This window comes from Ascaphus truei, chromosome 1 (assembly GCF_040206685.1).
Source record: "Ascaphus truei isolate aAscTru1 chromosome 1, aAscTru1.hap1, whole genome shotgun sequence".
In the NCBI taxonomy this organism is placed as follows: domain Eukaryota; kingdom Metazoa; phylum Chordata; class Amphibia; order Anura; family Ascaphidae; genus Ascaphus; species Ascaphus truei.
The window spans coordinates 257,534,891-257,553,818 of record NC_134483.1 but is presented as its reverse complement, the minus strand read 5'-3'; the positions used below and the strand labels follow the sequence as shown (position 1 = coordinate 257,553,818).

Sequence of the window (18,928 nt, the reverse complement as noted above, 5' to 3'; positions counted from 1 at the left end):
TGTCGCCTCCTTTGTAGGTGTCAGCTGCTGAATTTGTACAGATGGCAGCGGTAGGATGTCGTCAGGAACCTGCACAGCATGGTGAATGAAGATCAGATGAATTTGGTGAAAACTGGCCAGCATGAACAGATCCTGCCTGTGAGGTGTTGATGTTGAATTGTGATACATTAGTCATTCTCAAGTAATTAGCTTGTGTTTGCTGAACAACTAATGCTTCGAATGAGGTGTTGATTTTTTGCAACTGTTTAGGCACTTCAATGAAGACTCTGTGGAGATGTGCCAATTGTGAAACTGTTTCTTCCTGCAGTGCAATCATCCTTTCCAGCACTGTCATCAGGTCAGAATGGCGACGATTTTCTGCTTCCACAATTTTTCCCTCAGAAGCTACAATTGCATCATATGTGGTATTTGCTGGACGATTTGGCGGTAAAACAGTTTCAATTGGAACCTCTTCATGGTCACTTGCTTGTATTTGTGTGTCTATGGCGGCGGCGGCATCATCATCATCATCATCATCATAATCCTCTTCATCATGTTCTACAAATAAATGTACACATTATTAAATGGCATGTTAATCTCTGCTGTGTTACTATGTAATTCTACTGTGTCATAAGTAACAACTAACATGTTTCCATACGTTTTATAACCTCACATTAAAAACTACCTTGACTTAAGAATAATGTTTGGACTCAGTATGAAATATGAGTGAATGAAAACTTGCTCTAAACTCACAACTCCTACATGATAGTTAACATCACTAACACAATACATGTTGCCTTACACTTCATTTTCACAAACACTAAGTAATCCTATTTAAAGAACATGTGCAAAACAAATAATGAACATGACAACATAACATATAGAAGAGCACATATTATATGGCCACCAACTGATACACTCACCTTCTAGGTGTGTTGAGCTGGCTGACCCAGGTGAAGACACTTGTTCCGTCTCAGGTGACACATGTCCTTCAGGGGCAACTATATATAACAATAACATAAGTTTTACATTTACATGTGTAAATATTGAACAAACAGTTATTGTATGTTCTGTATTTATGAGTACGTAACAGCATCAGTTCCTTAACCCAAAATGTGTGTGTGAAAGTGAACATAAATAGTTGTAATAACAATGTACATGCCTGTGTACTTAGAACTTTTGAGTTCCCTAACATAAAACATACTATGTTTCTGCAGTAATGCGTGAGGATAAATAGATAAAATTTGTACATAAAAATCATATGTTGTGTAGTGATATCAGTATCATAATGTACATAACTATCATGAGATGACCATTCACAATGGTTATCATGAAGGTGGTCATATTGCAAAAAGTGTTGTTTTTGGTAGAGGATATGTGTGGTACATTAATATAAGATGTGGAACACCTGAATGTGGCTGTGACTCAACAAGACAACACATGCAGTGTGTGATAATGTGTCGTTGATAGTAGTAGTTCAACTATAGATATGAGTGAACTAATGTGTGACGTACGCTTTGATAAGTAATGAGTTGTTGGGGCATTTAGTAGCTAAAGTGAAGCTTTCAAATGAATGTGATTAACTTCAGTTGTGCTAGTCAGGTTGTAAGAACGGTATTCACTTCCCCAAAAAGCCTAATCAGCCACACCTTTCAATTACTTGAAACAGGTGAAAATGGTGTGAACTAAGTTGACCCTAAAATGAGGCTGTAATTAGTGTGTGTGCTGAACCCCACCCCCTCTGTTGAAGTGTATGCTGTGATGAGATATTAATTGCAGCTGCTTTAACACAATGGTAGATGAACTAAATAGTCGTGTGCAGTTTGTAAGTTATGAAAACAATGACATAACATATGATACGTGTGCCTCATTATGCTGTCTGTATATGACTTAAAGCAAAAATGGACCTTTTCATAAACAACTATAGATGTGTTAGTGCAAGTGATGTTTGTAGGCCGTTGCATGCAATATATTTGATGCATGCTTAAAATAGGCAGTAATGTCATGTTTGTCGGAGTAAAATAAATAAAATACACAATAATATTATACATATTTATGTTCTGTACCTGTAGCTAGTAATAATTTCTCATTAACATGTGTTACACATGTGTACTACCCTGTTGTTCCCCATCTTCGCCCACCATCAATTGCTTCCACTGCAGCAATGCATTTTGGGAATTCACATGTAAATGAGCACACAATGGCACGTGCTATATTAGTTACTGCTTTTAGTTGGACTACAACATATATGTCTATTTTGAGAGATATATATATACAGAATCAGACATATACATATATAGATGCAGGTATGCTTATATTGTGAAGACAGTATAAAAAGCAGTGTAAATATGCAAAATAACTGTAAGCAACGACACGCCTAGTACATTAATATTTCTCACCTGGTGGAAATTGTGAGGGATAAATTCCTATATCACGGTCACCAGGTAAGCCTTCCACGACGACGGGAAGTAATTTTGCCCGAAGCAGCTCCTCCAATGGACTTAATATGAGACGTTGTGGTGTCGGCCCACCTCCAGTGCCAGTAGCATGCACGCGTTGGTGTTGTATTTTCTTTTTCAATTTGGACCTAATATCATCAAATCTCTTGTGACAATTCCGCTTGTCCCTCACATGATTCCCACACGCATTGACACCAATGACTATTGTGTCCCACATTTCTTTTCTGCTTGCTGAACTTGTCCGCCCTTGAAAAACATATAAAATATATGAGGTAAATTAATAATAATAGAAGCACCAGTTTCCTACACTGCTAGCTGTTCCAAGAGATAGCAAACATGCTGTTTTAGGTGTAATATGTGAAGCACATGAGCATTCACTACTAAACCTATACATGTAAGCAAGGTTGCATTCATATTGTATGCAGTTATGGCAAATTGACCGCCTGTGTTTAGTTGTCCTTGTAACGCATGATAAAAAGCTGTGTTTCCACACTAATTAACATAGAAAGATATTCTGAACCCATATTTGCATATGAACAAAACTCAGATGACCTAGGATCACATGTATTTGAATAATAAATGTTAAGGTACACTTACCTAGTAAATGTCCATATATACTGTCATAGTGCTCCAGAATGCCAGTGACAAGAGCTGTATTTTCCTGGTCATTGAAGCGAGGATTACGTGGCTTCTCCACACGTTTCTTCCGAGCAGGTTTAGGGTCAGAGCTTGGCTGGTGCTGACTGGACTCTCCTTCTTCCAATGGAAGAGACTCCAAAAGCTGCCCACCAGCAAGCACGCCACCACCATCCACCCCATCAGCAACTGCGCCACCAGCAGCACTCACAGCACCAGCACTCCCACTCCTAGCACCAGCACTCCCACTCCTAGCACCAGCACTCCCACTCCTAGCACCATCACTCCCACTCCCAGCAACAGCACTCCCACTCCCAGCAACAGCACTCCCACTCCCAGCAACAACACTCCCACTCCCAGCAACAGCACTCCCACTCACAGCAACAGCACTCCCACTCCCAGCAACAGCACTCCCACTCCCAGCAACAGCACTCACACTCCCAGCAACAGCACTCCCACTCCCAGCAACACCACTCGGTGCACCAGCAACATCACTCCCCTGAACAGTACGTTCACTCCGACGCGTACTCGCACGAGTAGCACTCCCACTCCCACCAGCATCACTCTTCCCACGCTTTGCGGGCATACTTCCAGCACTCACAAAAAACAGACAACTAATGTACAGCCAATCACACGAAACACTTCCACATATAAAACAAGACAAAGATGTAAACAAAACAACAATGGACAAAGCTCACCCAATACACAACAAGTCTCTCAGTCAATATGCAAATCTTCAATCAGCCAGCTCTGTGCGTCTCTCTCTCTCTCACTCCCAACAACACAGAGAATGATTAGCAGTACACGTTGCCTTTAAATATGGCGCGCAATCCAATACATGCTTGTTTCGCCTGATTCAGCAAGATTTGTGATTGGGCAACCTATCAGCACCCCGCCACGCACGCCGATACACCTGTGTGTGATCGGCTAATCATCGTGAGAGTGGGCGGATTTGTTTTCGGGTTGATTTTGAATGTATTCGGCACTTACTGCATACGGAGAGGAAAAATCGCCAATAACATGACTAATCGGTAAGCTTGCCGATTTCACTTAATCGACGCTTACTGCATGAGGCCCTAAGTCTGTCGAATGGCCATTCTCGCAGAACTCTGCATAGGCCCCATAGTGTAGTCTGTAAATATAGGAGAAAGTCCCGCTAAGACTATTGCACTTACAGGATAGTTGTCAAATGTAAGCAGTGACTCCACTTGAGTCTAGATGATTGCATTTACTCTCAGGCTGCTGGACTCAGCTGGGCTCTTTTAACTCAGGGCAGATGGCTGGGCACCACTGTGCTCTTTTTCTTTGAAGCAGCTTTAAACTTCTGGGCTCTACTTGGCTTCTTCAAGTCATCCGCTCAGATGATGAGAGTGATGATAAAGAAAACAGAAGATACCATAGCGCTTTAATAAAAAATGAACACAGTAAAAAACATAATGCACTCAAAATGTGTATGTTTAAAGAAGGCAGAGATAGCACTTCACGGCGATTATCAAGTCTATTTTCTGTCCTCCGGTGTGTAGGTTCCAGCCAAACCCAGGACCAGAAGGTCCTGGGTTTGGCTGGAACTCACCATTACAGGGCTGTAGAGTTTCATGCAAATCTGTTCCTGAACTGAGCAATTGGGAACAGCTATTTCTGGACTTATACTGAAGTCTGCTTGATGGTGCTTTCTGTACAGCTCTACCCCTATTGGCTGTCAATGTTATTTAGGGTCAGCCCTTTCACCAGGAAAGGGCTGGGCATAATTCTTGTATCCCTTGAGGATTTTCATTCCTGTAACCTGTGCTTGTCACATGCACCTCTGCTTGGCCTGTCTCTGGCCTTCCTGTGCTGAACCGCTGGATCCCTAGCGCTATAGCTTCACAGTTCCTGTGGCCTGTTTGCAATATACCATACTTACAGAGGCCTTCCTTGCTTCCAGTTCCTACCCGGCTTCGGAAATCCATTCCTGTGCTGAAGCACTGGATCCCCAGTGCTACAGTTTAATTATTCCAGTGGTTTGTCTACAGTATACCCTGCTTCCAGAGGCCTTCATTGCTTCCAGTACCTATCCTTCTTCCAGAGGCCATTCATATGCTGAAGCTCCTGTGCTGAAGCTTCCTGTTTCCTGAAGCCTCCTCCATCTAAAGGCCATTCCTGTGCTGAAGCCCCTGTGTGGAATTTCCCTGTTTCCTGAAGCCTCCTTCCTCCAAAGGCCGTTCCTGTGCTGATGCCACATTGCTGAAGCTTCACTGTTTCCTGAAGTCTTCACCTTCACTGTGCTGAAGCTCCTATGCTGAAGCCTTTCCTGGTACCGACCCCAGCCTGTGACCTTGACCAGCGCTCCTGTGCCGCCTTCTTTGACCCCTGCCTTGTTACCATTTACCCTGCAATCTCCAACCCAGACCTAGCTACCCACGACGACAGAATCCGCAATCTGGACCTGGCTTCGTGGTCTCAGGTCGGTGTTTCTCTATCCCCACCTCAGCCGTGCCGTTCGGTCCTGCGGTCTTCACACCCGGTCCCGCGCTCTGCTCCGGCAATAAGTTTAACTAAAGTGGGGAAGAATGCAGGGCCTCTGTAAGCGTAAGGCCTGATGCGATGGCACCAAAAGCACCACCTTCAAGCCAGCCCTGCAAAAGGACAACGCATATCTACATAGATCCATTAAGTTTAATGCAGGTATTAAACATGATGCTATTTAAGTAGTTCCTAAAGGTTGCCTTTTTTCCATCCATACCCTGATATATGGTTTTGCTGTAGAGAGAGTGTGTATAAAGGTATGTTTGTGGATGTAAATATGGGTGCTATACCAATATAGGACTTTCTCCATGTCTCTGTCTGCTGGTGTTTTTGCATATAATAATTGTTGGGATGTGTTAACCTCGGGGGGGAAAAATATCTGATTTTGTTAATGTCATGTTACGTGCCCTGAGTTAACAGATCTATGGATCTGACCCCAAGTGCTCAAATATAGGTATCAACAAATACTCAGTTACCACAAATCTAAAATATTTATAAAATGCCCACGACCTGCCTACTGTATATGAATGTTAAAACTGCTTTAATCTAAATCAGAGCATATTTTACCCAAGTCTACAGTATATGCCTCTTTAAAGCAGCAAGCCTTCCCAAAATGGTTATTGATTTTATTATAATTTTGTTTTTTACATAATTTGATTCAGGGGGTTCCCCTCGAGATGAACCCTGAGATACTTTGTTTTCAGTACTGGTGTATGTCCTGGATTTTCAAAGATAGCATCTGCAACCAACCAATAGGAAATTCTATATAATTAGATAGTTAAGTTCCCTTTCCTTATAATCTTGAGTTGCATAGTAACATCAATATATCTGACATATTTTGCCATTTTATTAAGTTTATGGGTTGTTTTTCTGCTGTATTTTCTTTCTTTTTTTTTAAGAAGCTCAATTAATTTAATACTTTTAACCTTTTCTGTGCGATTTCTGATTTTAGATCTGCCAAAAGGCAGTGCACGTGTCAGAATTTTGACACAAGTTGATGATACAGTACTCTTACTTGGGGACAATGTTCTGTGACTTATAAATATATAGACAAAGCATCTTCCCTCCTTCATGTAGTTAAAAGTAAACATTCCCTTTTTGACAAGTCTGTGTTCATGTCCCCTTGAGATCTCACAAGGTATAATAAGCATATGTTTTATGTAGTAAATAATTCATAATAATGCAAAAACTTTTTTTTAGGGCAATAAAGCTCATCCCAGCCCCAATATCAAATGGAGATGAAGATGTAGCTCTTGAGCATACTCGGATTTTGAATGGTGGAGGACAGACAGATCTACTTAGAATATGTGAATTGACCAAGGTAATTTATTAGCTTTGCCAAAGTAAGCTATACTTAATTCTATTTATCTAAAATCTATATCCTGTTTATAATTTCAACATATTTCTAATGACATTATATTAAATAATAAACAATGATAGAATCTTGTACATACTGTACGCAAAAGCATTACAGCATTACAGTATGAGAGGAATTGCATCATAATTTCTAAAGTACACTTAGCTTTTTCCACCAAAAAATGAAAATCGAATTTGAAAAATTCAAAATAGTACAAATACCCAGGCTGACTTTGTATGGGCGTATGCAGACACACATTTTTCAAAACATTTTCCAATAATATGTTACAGTAAATTCATATTGCATTGGGCCTTGCTCCACCTCCCTCAAGTTATGAACTACTAAGCTGTAAAAAATCAAACATAATTTACAAACCAAAAAGAGACCACACCATACCCAGCAGAAGTGGCAAAGTAAAAAGGAATTTGTCGATAATTCTAAAAGGAAATGTATGCCATTTTTTGTTTACAATATATATTGAATATTTTTAACATTTTGTTGGACATTAGCTATGGCCTGATGACAGGAGACGATTACAGATGTAACTCAATGTAACAGCATTCGGTAATTTCCAGAGATATAGAGGAAAGTTAATAGGGCTAAACTTTTAGTTGCTGAAACTTTGTTGCTGGCAGCGTTAAATTGTGTTAACAACAAAAGACAGGGGTGCCCAATGCTACATCCAATTGACAAAACATATAAAGTAATACGTATAAAGTTTAAATACTTCAATAATAATAATAATAATAATATTTACTTGGTTATTTCGTTAAACCCTTTGGCCAACGTGTCATAAGCCTGCATACCACGTCAAGGTATAACCAAAATTAATACACTACACTGTGAACCCTTCCCTTTACCTCTGTACTGTATGAGGAGATTTACTATGGCTCTTTCCCCTTTAAACTTTATATGTATTACTTTATGTGTTTTGTTAATTGGATGTAGCATTGGGCACCCCTGTCTTTTGTTGTATACATTTGCCATGCCAGCAGCACTCTTTTTGACATAAATATATATTCATGATGTGGTGGGTGTAGGAGTTTGAGCTAGTTGGGAATGTGTGTGTTAAATTGTGTTAATCCATTGAAATACTATTCCTTTAATATGTTTGATTGGACTAAATCGTCGCAACATTACCTCTGTAACCTTGTTTTCATAATTTATTAGAATTTCACATCTTTCTAATGGAAACCTCAGCCTCTTCACGTCATACAGCCACTGCCCTTCTAAGTTAAAGCAGCAATTCCCCCTATCAGATTCCCCCCAGTTTTACCAGGATGGGAGCCGAGTGATCCCCAAAGCTGCTTTATTTTTACTGTCGCTATTGGACCCCTTGGTTCCTAAGATACTTACCAGTCAAGGTGCCACTAGTAATTCCTGATTCTTTAATCTCCATAGCCAATTGAAAGCCTCAACTGAGGACGTTGCCACTTTTTACCCATAAGTATCTTGGGAGTCAGGGGGTCCCCCGGAGTTGTTTCAGCTCCGTTGATCTGCTGGTTAGCATCCCGGTAAAAAAAAGGAGGATGAGGTTACAAAAAAAAAAAATTATTAGAAATTTGAGTTTGGCCACAATTTTTTGCAATTTGCTTAAATTTTTTATTGTTTTTCAAAATGCTGGCAACATTTCAATCATTATAAAATTTAGCAAAATTCTCAAAATGTGAAATGTTACACATTGAGTGTCCCAAGATGCACATCATAAGGGACAGAACTCTGGGGGTCCTGGACATACAGAGCATATTATGTATTAAATATTTGATGATTGTGTACACGGGAATTGTGATAGCAAAGTATCCTTCAGTTCTGTTCACATCCTGTGGTGTCCTGCCTGCAAACATGTAATCACTACACCAAGAAATCATGTGTTGAGTGCCAGAGGATCAACTTCCAGAACTTAAATGGTTAAGACAAATATTGCCCCCTGTGAGGGAGTGAAGGAGTTAGCTCACTCCCTTTGCAGGGATCAGGAAATTACACGCTGTTGACAGGTTTCCTACCTGAACTGCATGAGGTGTATGTAATGAACTCCTGATTGAACAGGGTTTAAAAACAGGAAGTGATTGTGTGTCCCTGTTCCTGTTCTTGGTGCAACAAGCACAGAGGGTCACAGAAGGATTGTCTGTGACCAGCTGGACTCCAAACGACAGCAACAACTCCAAGCCTGCAGGGACCCAGGCTTCCTGTTCCCAGAGGGATCTACCAGGTAACAGCAGTGAAGCAACAAAATTGCACTGCAGACAAGCTTACAGAAACCGAAGTTTGCCTGGACAACCTGTAAGGAATCGGGGAACACGTCCTTTGCGATGTGTTCCCTCCTTACCTGTCTTATCTCAGACCTCCGCTCTAGCACCAGTGTGTGCGCGCACCCCCGCTCTGCTTACAGTGTGTGCGCGCATGCGCAGCTCTTCTAGAGTGCCACGAAGCTTAGTTCCGCCCCCTCCGACGCACCGCGGTTCTCTCGCGCACATGAAGACGTGCACCGCTCTTCAGCTGCGTGGCAAGTATTCATTAGCCCACGTGTCTCCTGCAGCCAATCCTTGCCTCTGTTGCTACTTGTTCCTGTTTCCCATAATTACCCTGCTCTCACTCCCAGTCATTGCTGAGCATAATTCCTTGTAGCCTTGAGCTCCTACATCTGTTGTGCCCTACTCCTTGTCTTGTGTTCACCTTGCAGTTTAACTCTTCAGGTACCGACCCGGCTTGACCTTAGAATCTACCCTCGACCGGATAGCTCAAACCCAGACCACTGTAATACGGACCTCACGATTCTAACCTCTCCAACCCTAAACCACGGCTATACAGACTTCCACAATTCTGACCTCTCCAACCCCAGACCACGGCTAACAGACTTCACTATTCTGAACTCTCCATTCCAAGACTTTGGCAAGTATCCACTAACCCACTCTCCCCAAGCCAGATCCGGCTACATTTGACAATCTGCCTGCCACGCACGCTTCCGTTGCTGTGGGTGCATGGTTTCCTACTTCCCCACCTCAGTACCGGGGTCCTGTGTTGCTTGTGGGCAGCGCAAGCGTTACACAACCAGAGTATGCAAGACCAGCATACTAAGATAAGACTGATATATATTGCGCCCTGATGCGGTTTTCTTTTTCAGACTGGTATCTGGCCTATCCAGCCAGTCAGGTAGTTGGGTACTGGTCAGTCTAGTAAGTCTCCAAGATGGAGAAGGCTTTGTTGTTATGCTTTATTTTGGCTTAAGGAGACAAAACCCCAATATTTGATGTTGCTTTGTGCTGTAAATAAACCCTGTTTAAACACAAGATCTATGTGTATGTGTTTCTCTGACCTCGCCTATAGGCCAGTCCATCACATACAGTACTAGAGGTCGGCAGAAGAAATGCATACAGAGGGCAACAGAATAAAGAACCACAAATTCAGGCAGAAAGACGAGGACCACTGCACTGGATAAAGCAACAAAATGAGGCTGCACAACAGTTTGTAACCTGCGAGAGGTACTGATTCTATGAGAAAAGAGAGCTAGGTGGCTATAGACGGTGACCCACAATAGGTACTGATTCTGGGACTAAAGTCTGCACCACCAGGTGACTGGGAAAAAAACCCAGCAAGTTTTCAAAATGGCTGCGCTGAATCAGGGAAACTAATACACACACAGTGACCTACACGAGGTACTGGTTCTGGAAGTAAAGTTTGCCACACCGCATAGGATTACCCGCTGTGATTGGAATATATGCATGAAAAGAGTGGACTGTGTTGATGCAATAGCGGCCCCAGAGATCTTGGTGAATAATACTCTTTAAAGGTCTAAAATGGAGAAAAAAATTGTTTATTGTGTAATGTACTCGGCCACATGAAACAATGTCTTTTCAGGAATGAGCAGTATTTTTATGGTATCAAGAGCCCTGCCACATCAAGCAATATCCCTGCAGGTCGTATGATGACGATGATGATGAGGGTGAAAAGGATAGCCTCAGCAGCAAGAAATGCGCTGGGGACACAAGGAAAATGCAGAAGTCCTTTACAGTGAGTGTACCTTCAGTACCACTGATACCTTGGGAATTTCTAAGGTAAAGGAAAGGAGAAAATTCCTTAACTTACAAAGGAGGTTGTAGACACGTTTAGAGATTATCATGGGATGTCAGGAAAGCATGTGTTCGAAAGGAGTCGAGATGGACTGTAGCCCAGATTGATTGGCAGTCAGTGCTGGATTGGAGGATTCCTTGAGCCGCACTGAAAAGGCACTGGAAAGTACCAGGCAGAACAGTTGCCTTCTCCGCGAAGGATTATACTGTGTAAAGAGCAAGATACCAAGGCTAAGCTACAGAGAGACCTGTCGGCGGTAGTCGCCAAGTGTGTGTTTATAGAGAAGGTAAAGGCAGCAGTTGCTGCCATGAATGAAAACAGAGAGAGTCTGACACAATGATTGCTGACTGGAATCACTACTTTTAGGTCTCTCAGAGAGATGTTCATAATCTCATTATAGAGCCGGAAGTCTCCCAGAAACAGGTCCTCACTATCAGCACATAGGTCTGTAAATTGAAGAATGCTTAGGAAAATATCCTGATTCATTTAGAGACTGTAAAGAGAGAAAATGCAAGTCTGAAAAGGAAAATTCAAATTTGACTAACCAGGCCAGTGAAGGAAATGAGAAGCATCATCAAGCAGAAGAAGTTAGGAAACAATTGGCCCAGGAAACGTTATAAGTGCAGGAAGCACTGCAGAATGCAGAGAGAGTTGCAGGAATAATGTGTCTCCCTGGAGCAGCACAAACAAGCAGAAAACATGCTGCAAGAGCTGCATGCGAGTTTGCAGGTGGCCAAGGAGAAACAGGTGGATGCCGAGGAGAAGCAGCGAGTTCTGCAGGGAGAAACTATCCAGGCTGCTAACAAAGTAAAAGTAAAAGAATACCCAGTGTGTCCCCAGAGAGAAGCATGAGGAACTGAAGGCCACACTGAGCATAACCATAGCATTGCTCGAGGAGGAGCTTAAAGGCCGGTAGCTCTGTATGAAAGGGAGAACAATGCAATCTAGAAACTGGAGCTGGAGGAGCACAGAGGCTGCTCCATCCCCAAAACTCAGTATTCCCAGGAGAAAAGTGTGGAAAAAGCAAGCATCTGCGACCGTAGCAATGAAATTGGCAGCGCTCCAAAATATGAGGGAGGCATTGATGCAAACTCAGAGCAAGCGCAGGAAAGAGCTGGAGGCTCTAAGAGGAAAATTGCAGTATCAAGCTGAATCGTTCAAAAGGAAAATGGAACAAGCTCTGAAGCCATTTGAGATCAAAGTTAAAGCGATTAAAAAAATAAAAGAAACACTTGGGTTACAGAAGGAGTCCATGGAAAAGATGGTGATAAAATTGCAGGATGTAGTCAAGAAAGAAGTCTCTTGCTAGTGAACTAAACTTGCTGCAAAGAGAGAAGAGCACTCTAACACTTCAGAAATATTGCAGAGCCCTTATCCAAGGAGGAATGGAGAGAGAGAGCTATTTGAACCAATTCTCTGATTATCATTTTACAGGCTGCCTACAGAGGGATGAAGGCTCATCGGCTATATCACCAGAATAAAGCAGCCTGCATTATTCAGTCATTTTAGAGAATGAAGCAGCAAAGAAAGAAGTGTGAATACTTGAAGGAATGTGTGAGTCTACTACAGTCCAATTTTGGGAAGTATCAGCAACAAAAGCACTACAGGGACGTGAAGAGAGCTGTTGGTGTTTTTCAGTCCAGATTCAAATCCTACATCATAACCAATCATATCTGCAAGGTCGTTGCAGTGAGGTCACATGGAAAAAGAGAACACAAGACTGGTGAAAGAACTCATTGGCAAGCGAGTTAAAGAAGAGTAAATGAAATGGAAATATGAGCTAGAGTGAATACTTGGAGAGACACAGTTCGAGTGCACGTTACAGAGACATTGTCACCAGTGTTCTCTTCAACCACGACTACACATCGTGGCAGTGAACAATGGAGGTAGCAAATTTCTGTATTTCATGTCCTGAGTACCAGATAATGCCCTCAAAGCAGAAAACCAAAGTTACTGGTAGGAGTGAAGATGGTCTTAGGAAAAGACCGGGCAATATGGAGAACAAGATCCATAGAGTGCTTCAGAAGTCAGAAAGTGTGGAAGACACCGAAAAGACTAAAGAAAAGGTTGGGGCTTTAATGGACTGGAAGTCAAAAAGAAGAAAAGAAGGTCAAATGACTCGCCTGTGAGGCAGAGCTTCGTCCCAAGAAGGGGGGGATGTTTAAATGGCAGAGTGTGTGTGTGTGTGTGCAGGACTATACTCTGAGTGGGGAGGTGTGTGGTAGTGAAGGAGTTAACTCACTCACTCTGCGAGGATCAGGAAACTATACACTGGTGCCAGGTTTCCTACCTGAGCTGCATAAGGTGTATGTAATGAACTCCTATTGAACAGGGTTTAAAAGGCAGGAAGTGACTGCTTGTCCCTGTTCCTGTTGCAACTAGAATGGAGGGTAACAGAAGGAATGTCTGTGACAAGCTGGATCCCAAATGACAGTAACAGCTCCAAGCCTGCAGGGACCCAGGCTTCATGTTCCCAGAGGAATCTAAATGGTAACAGTAGGGAAGCAACAACCCTGCACTATAGACAAGCCTACGGAAACCAAAGTTTGCCTGGAGAAACCAGGGTATGCAGAACCAGCATTCTAAGATATGACTTTGATATATATTGCATCCTGGTGCTGTTTTGTGTTTCAGACTCGTAGCTGGCCTATCCGGCCAGTCAGTTGGTTAGTGACTGGTCATTCTTGTAAGTCTCCAAGATGAAGTAGGCTTTATTTTTATGCTTTGTTTTGGCTTAAAGGGACGGTACCCAAAACTTTATGTTGCTTTGCGTTATAAATAAACCCTGCCGAGGGCTTTTTTAAACACAAGATCAGGCCAGTCCATCACACCCCCCACAAGTGTGAAGCAACTTTCAAAACATTCACACGTTACTAGATTTGTTGTAATCAAATTGATTTCCATCCATCTTGTTCATAGATATTTGGTGTGTTGTCTACATGTCATTATAGGATGCACACTTAAAAACAACATACATAATTGCCCATATTTACCAAGTGGTCTGCACAAAAATACTTTCAGTCCATTTACTTTGATGGACTGTAAAATGTCTTCAATTGCCAGAAGATATCTTTCTTAAAAAAAAAAAAAAAAAAAGATGATTAACACAGATGTAAAAAAAAAAAAGAAGCATAGTGAAAACAAATAAGAGTAAGAAGCAAAGAAAGAAGCAGAGTTGCAAATAGAGGTCATTTGTCTAATTACTCTATACTGTATGAAGACATTAATAATGTTATAAACACTTTTTGGGGACATTTGCTTTTAAGTCTAACATCAATACAGTCAAACATTTAGTAAATTCTTGCTAGGCAATGTAAATACAGTAAATAAAATAAGATAAGGGACATTCTTCATCAAGCATTTAATACTGTACTTGATGCATACAATTGCTTCTATTGAGTTTGTGTATTTTATTAAAAAAAAAATATTTGACATCATTAAAACTATTCAAATGTAGTTTTTACAGCCCTGCAAAGTAGTACTTTTCCACTTAGGAATAGAAAATATCTGTTTTGAGTACTTGTGTGTATATATGATCATTATATAATACAACTAGTTTATTCTTGCATTTTTTGAACACAGCAGCTTGAAGATTTAGTGCAATATAAAATGTTGTAGGATAATATTTTATCATGGGAGTATATCTGTCGCCTACATTTAGCATAGGTTGGTTGAACTTGATGGACATATGTCATTTTCACCCTCATGTAATAATGCAAACAGGAGGGGGGGGGGTAAGCAAAAGGAGATCACAGAATCCAATATTTAGAATACAAATATTGTAGGTATAGCAGGTAACAGGTAAAGAAAACACTAAAAAAAATACAATAAAAAGGCACAGGAATAGTGTATCTGCTTGCGCCATAATCATAACTGTGTATGTGTGTGTGTGTATATGTATATATGTATGTATGTGTATAATATATATATATATATTACACATTTCATATAATATCTAATAGAATCAAACCGAGGAGCAAATGCTATAGTGCACTGAGTCTCTCAAATAACCACTAGTTCTAGGTCCCCAGTTGTCGCGCCGCACTCGCTGCATTCGCGCCGCACACAATGCACAGCGCTCTATGTGGCAGGCCCCAGTCAGCATGTGTGTATGCGTGACCACCTTGGCCAAAAGACAAGATTTTTGTCTTTTGGTACGGCGGCCGAGCATTGGCCATGTCACAGCAGCGGTTCAGCCAATGAGGGTAACATCATGGCCGGGCCCGCACCACGCTCCCCTCCACCCCCCATCAGATCTTCTGCTCTTACAACCGCAGACCACAGGTCACGGCTGAAACAGCTGCACACCCATGACCACTGGGGCCATAGCCTAAGGTGGATAGATTCATTGTTTTCCGAGGTGATGCATGCCTGGTGTTCAAGGAGAAAGTGATCAATTTATATATCCTGAACAGAGATCCGCTGTTTAGGAGCAAGGATAGTTGTTAGCTCTCCTTACTATTCCTGTAGACGAAGCACTGAATACATGTACCTGTAGAATTACTCATACGGCATCAATATCTGCAGTAGTTTAACGCCAAATTCAAAGTGAATATGCTGGGTAGATTCCTCACAGCAAACGCCAGTAGGCTCTTTGGAGCAACTGCAGTCATCCAGATCTCCAAATGGAGAAACTGTACACCGCCTCCCTCAACAGTCAAACTCACCCCACAAGTTATGCATCCCAACAGCCTGCACTCATGGTTACTGTCCCATACTCAGCCACTCCTATCACCCACTGTGGCCAAGCACTGCCATACAGCACTTATTCCCTCACCTACTGTCTCTGTAAGTCTCCCACCATACCTCTTAGATTGTAAGCTCTTCGGGGCAGGGATTTCCTTTCCTATTGTCTGATTTTGCTGCACTTATTGTATCATTTTAATTCCCTGTACTGTATTCTTTGTGAAGCGCTGAGTACACTTTTGGCGCTATATAAATAAAGACATACTGAACAATACAATACAATACAACAGTCAGGTTCCTCTCCACAGTTTGCCAAACAGGATCGGCTAGGAGTGTTAGATGGAGCACAGCACTGACGCTGCTACAAAGGGAACATTCAACTTCATTCCTCATACATAAAAGAACAAAGCTGGTCACATATGGAAGCCGTGGAAAGACTTCAGGCACCAGTGCTAGTAGATTACATAGGTGAACACAAAATCCCTTGACAGAGTATTAAATGTTGCTCTTTCCTCTCAGCCTGCTGGCTGGTGGTGTGGCAAAAGACAGTTGTCACAGACCTATTAGAGCAGAGTGCAAGCCACCCTACACGTTTTGCAATGCTCAACCACTTCATCTGGGGCGACTTACACTGAGACTGTTTGGCAATATTTGTAGGAACCTTCTTGATAGGATAATTGGTCTAATTGTTCAATTTGGCCCCAAACTGCAATCAATTACATTAAACAGGGAAAAATATAAACATAGGTTGAATCAATTACAATAGCAAGTAAGGTTACCAGAAAAGCTATATACAAATGTGTCCAAGTATATATATATACGCTGTACTGCACCGACACACTTTATTCGAGCAAATACCCAGTATGTACCTGGCAGATACCTGGAATGCGCCGCTCCTCACCTCTGACAAGCCCCGTTGCGTTTGCCTTCCCAGCCTGGGTTCATGCCTGGCTGACGGGCGGCTGATCTGTTAAATGATAATGATTAGGATTTAATAGGCTGCAATGCTTCGCGTGTCTACCAGATGGCATAAATTCATGAATTGTAATGCAGTATATATATATATACTGTGCAGTATTGCAGCCAGCGGGAATAAAATGCTTCAATCCCTGCCTGGAAAATAACCCAATGCACTCGGGCAGAAAACAGTCACAAACCTCAATACACCCAGGTATACCCGAATTCGTGGGACTAGCCGAGCTCGAATAAAGTGTGTCGCCAGTGTATATTAGGCATAACCTTAATAATAGTGGTGATTACCTAGTCTAGTCTCAAACCCGCTTAGCCATTAAGACCAACTTCACACTGATGATACCCATCAAGGTTGAAACATGTCTGTAAGTGTTAACAAATCTACGTAAGTACCAGCACTCACTGTCTAATAGCCTCAGTGGCTCTGCTCCTTCAGCTGCTCGTGTGGAGTGCTCAGCAGCCACTGAGGCTATTAGACAGTGAGTGCTGGTACTTACGTAGATTTGTTAGTACTATACAGGGGAATAAGGGTCCCCTTTTGTTCCGTGCACCCTGCAATTGCATATATTTAACACTATCAGAGTGCTGTTTGTCGTCCCCTTTTACCCTTACTGTATGTCTGTGAGTGGGTTCAATGGCTTTGCATCTCATCGGCTACATACAGAGCTTAAGATCACAAGTTTCCTCACTAGCATCAACACAGCAGAAAAAAAACTATGTACAGTACAACCTATCCCCCATGGAGAGATCTGCTATCAAGGAACTGCGAAACAACCACAACATCACCATCAAACCAGCAGATAAAGGAGGCGCAGTGGTGCTTATGAACACAAATAAATACATAGAAGAAGGCAATAGACAACTCACAGACAACACCTACTACCAGAAACTCACACATGATCCAAGCCAGGAATATACAAAGCAACTCATGAATCTCATTCAAACATTCCCTAACAACCTGCAACCACAATTGAAGCAACTAATACCTGACAACCCAGAAGTTGGGATCTTCTACTACACATGCTTCACTAAATCCACAAACCAGGAAACCCCGGCAGACCCATTATTACAGGTATGGATACACTCACAGAAAAAATATCAGGCTTAGTGGAGAATATCCTCAAACCTTTAGTCAGAAGCACCAACAGCTTCATACAAGATACCACAGATTTTCTAAATAATCTTAACAACATCAACCAACTACCATCCAACACACTGCTAGTTACCATGGTTGTAGAATCCCTTTACAGCAACATCCCGCACAAGGATGGCATTGAGGCATGCCTGCAATACCTTACAACATCTCCCCTGGATCAGAAATACAGCGCTGGTGTAATTACCAAACTGATAGAATACATCCTCACCCACAAGTACTTCAGCTTCAACAAGGAAATGTACCTACAACTAATGGGGACTGCAATGGGTACCAAGATGGCACCGCAATATGCCAATCTTTTCATGGAAAATCTTGAACAAAGATTCCTAACTACATGCCACCACAAACCCTACAGATACATTGATGACCTGTTTATAATATGGACAGAGGGTGAAGGAAACCTAAAACAATTCCACGAGTCCCTGAACTCATTCCATCCATCAATTAAACTCAAAATGGATTATTCGTCAAACCTAGTACACTTTCTAGATACAACAGTAACACTGAAAGATGGCAAACTACACACATCTGTATACAAGAAACCAACAGACAGATGCAGTTACCTCCACAACTCCAGCTTCCATCCCACTCATACCAAACAAGGTATCATACACAGCCAGGCTATAAGATACCACCGCATATGCTCTGACACTGAAGACAGAAACAGGCATCTCACAACTCTGACCGAATCATTCAGACAGAAGGGATACAAACCAAAGACCATTGCCAAAACTATTACATCTGCACTAAAAGCCCCACGAGAACACCTGCTACAATACAGACAGAAAGAACCTACCACACACAACCCTACCCTAGAGGACATACGAAAAATAATCAAAGATCTGCAACCCATGCTGGCAGAGGATGCGATATTAAAATAAATCTTTCCCAAACCTCCCATTCTTGCATTCCGGCAACCATCAAACCTCAAACAGAAATTAGTCAGCAGAAAACTTCACAACGAACTTAAAGACACTGTTTTACTTATATAATTGTTAAAATATTGTTTGCATACAAGACAAAAGTATTCTGTAATGTATTTTATGCTGTCTTGATTCAATAAAATTTAAGTTATAAAAAAAAAAAAAAAACACTGTTAATGGCACAAAA

General features: G+C 41.7%; 2 protein-coding genes across 6 annotated transcripts in view; one reads left to right on the top strand and one right to left on the bottom strand.

Annotated features, from left to right (window-relative positions):
• LOC142496631 (phospholipid-transporting ATPase ABCA1-like) overlaps nucleotides 1-18,928 on the top strand; it is a 1,672,602-nt gene that overhangs the window by 1,399,162 nt on the left and 254,512 nt on the right. For all 5 annotated transcript variants that reach the window (XM_075603302.1, XM_075603295.1, XM_075603331.1 and 2 more), the window contains one exon: nucleotides 6,780-6,900. In XM_075603302.1, coding sequence (XP_075459417.1) covers nucleotides 6,780-6,900 — 121 coding nt within the window. The remainder of the gene's footprint in view (nucleotides 1-6,779; nucleotides 6,901-18,928) is intronic.
• On the bottom strand, nucleotides 62-6,638 carry LOC142468454 (uncharacterized). The gene is made up of 4 exons (XM_075575064.1): nucleotides 6,595-6,638; nucleotides 2,379-2,479; nucleotides 903-980; nucleotides 62-537 (listed from the first exon to the last, which is right to left on the bottom strand). The coding sequence occupies exons 1-4, from the start codon at nucleotides 6,636-6,638 to the stop codon at nucleotides 62-64; spliced, it is 699 nt and encodes a 232-aa protein (XP_075431179.1).

Excerpts from the sequence above, each read along its gene's own strand:
- LOC142468454 (XM_075575064.1), bottom strand. The coding sequence starts at position 6,638 with ATGCTTTGTCTATATATTTATAAGTCACAGAACATTGTCCCCAA. Across the intron at positions 2,480-6,594 it reads TCACAGAACATTGTCCCCAA|TCCATTGGAGGAGCTGCTTC; the intron begins GTAAGAGTACTG and ends TCTCATATTAAG. Across the intron at positions 981-2,378 it reads TCCCTCACAATTTCCACCAG|TTGCCCCTGAAGGACATGTG; the intron begins GTGAGAAATATT and ends TGTTATATATAG.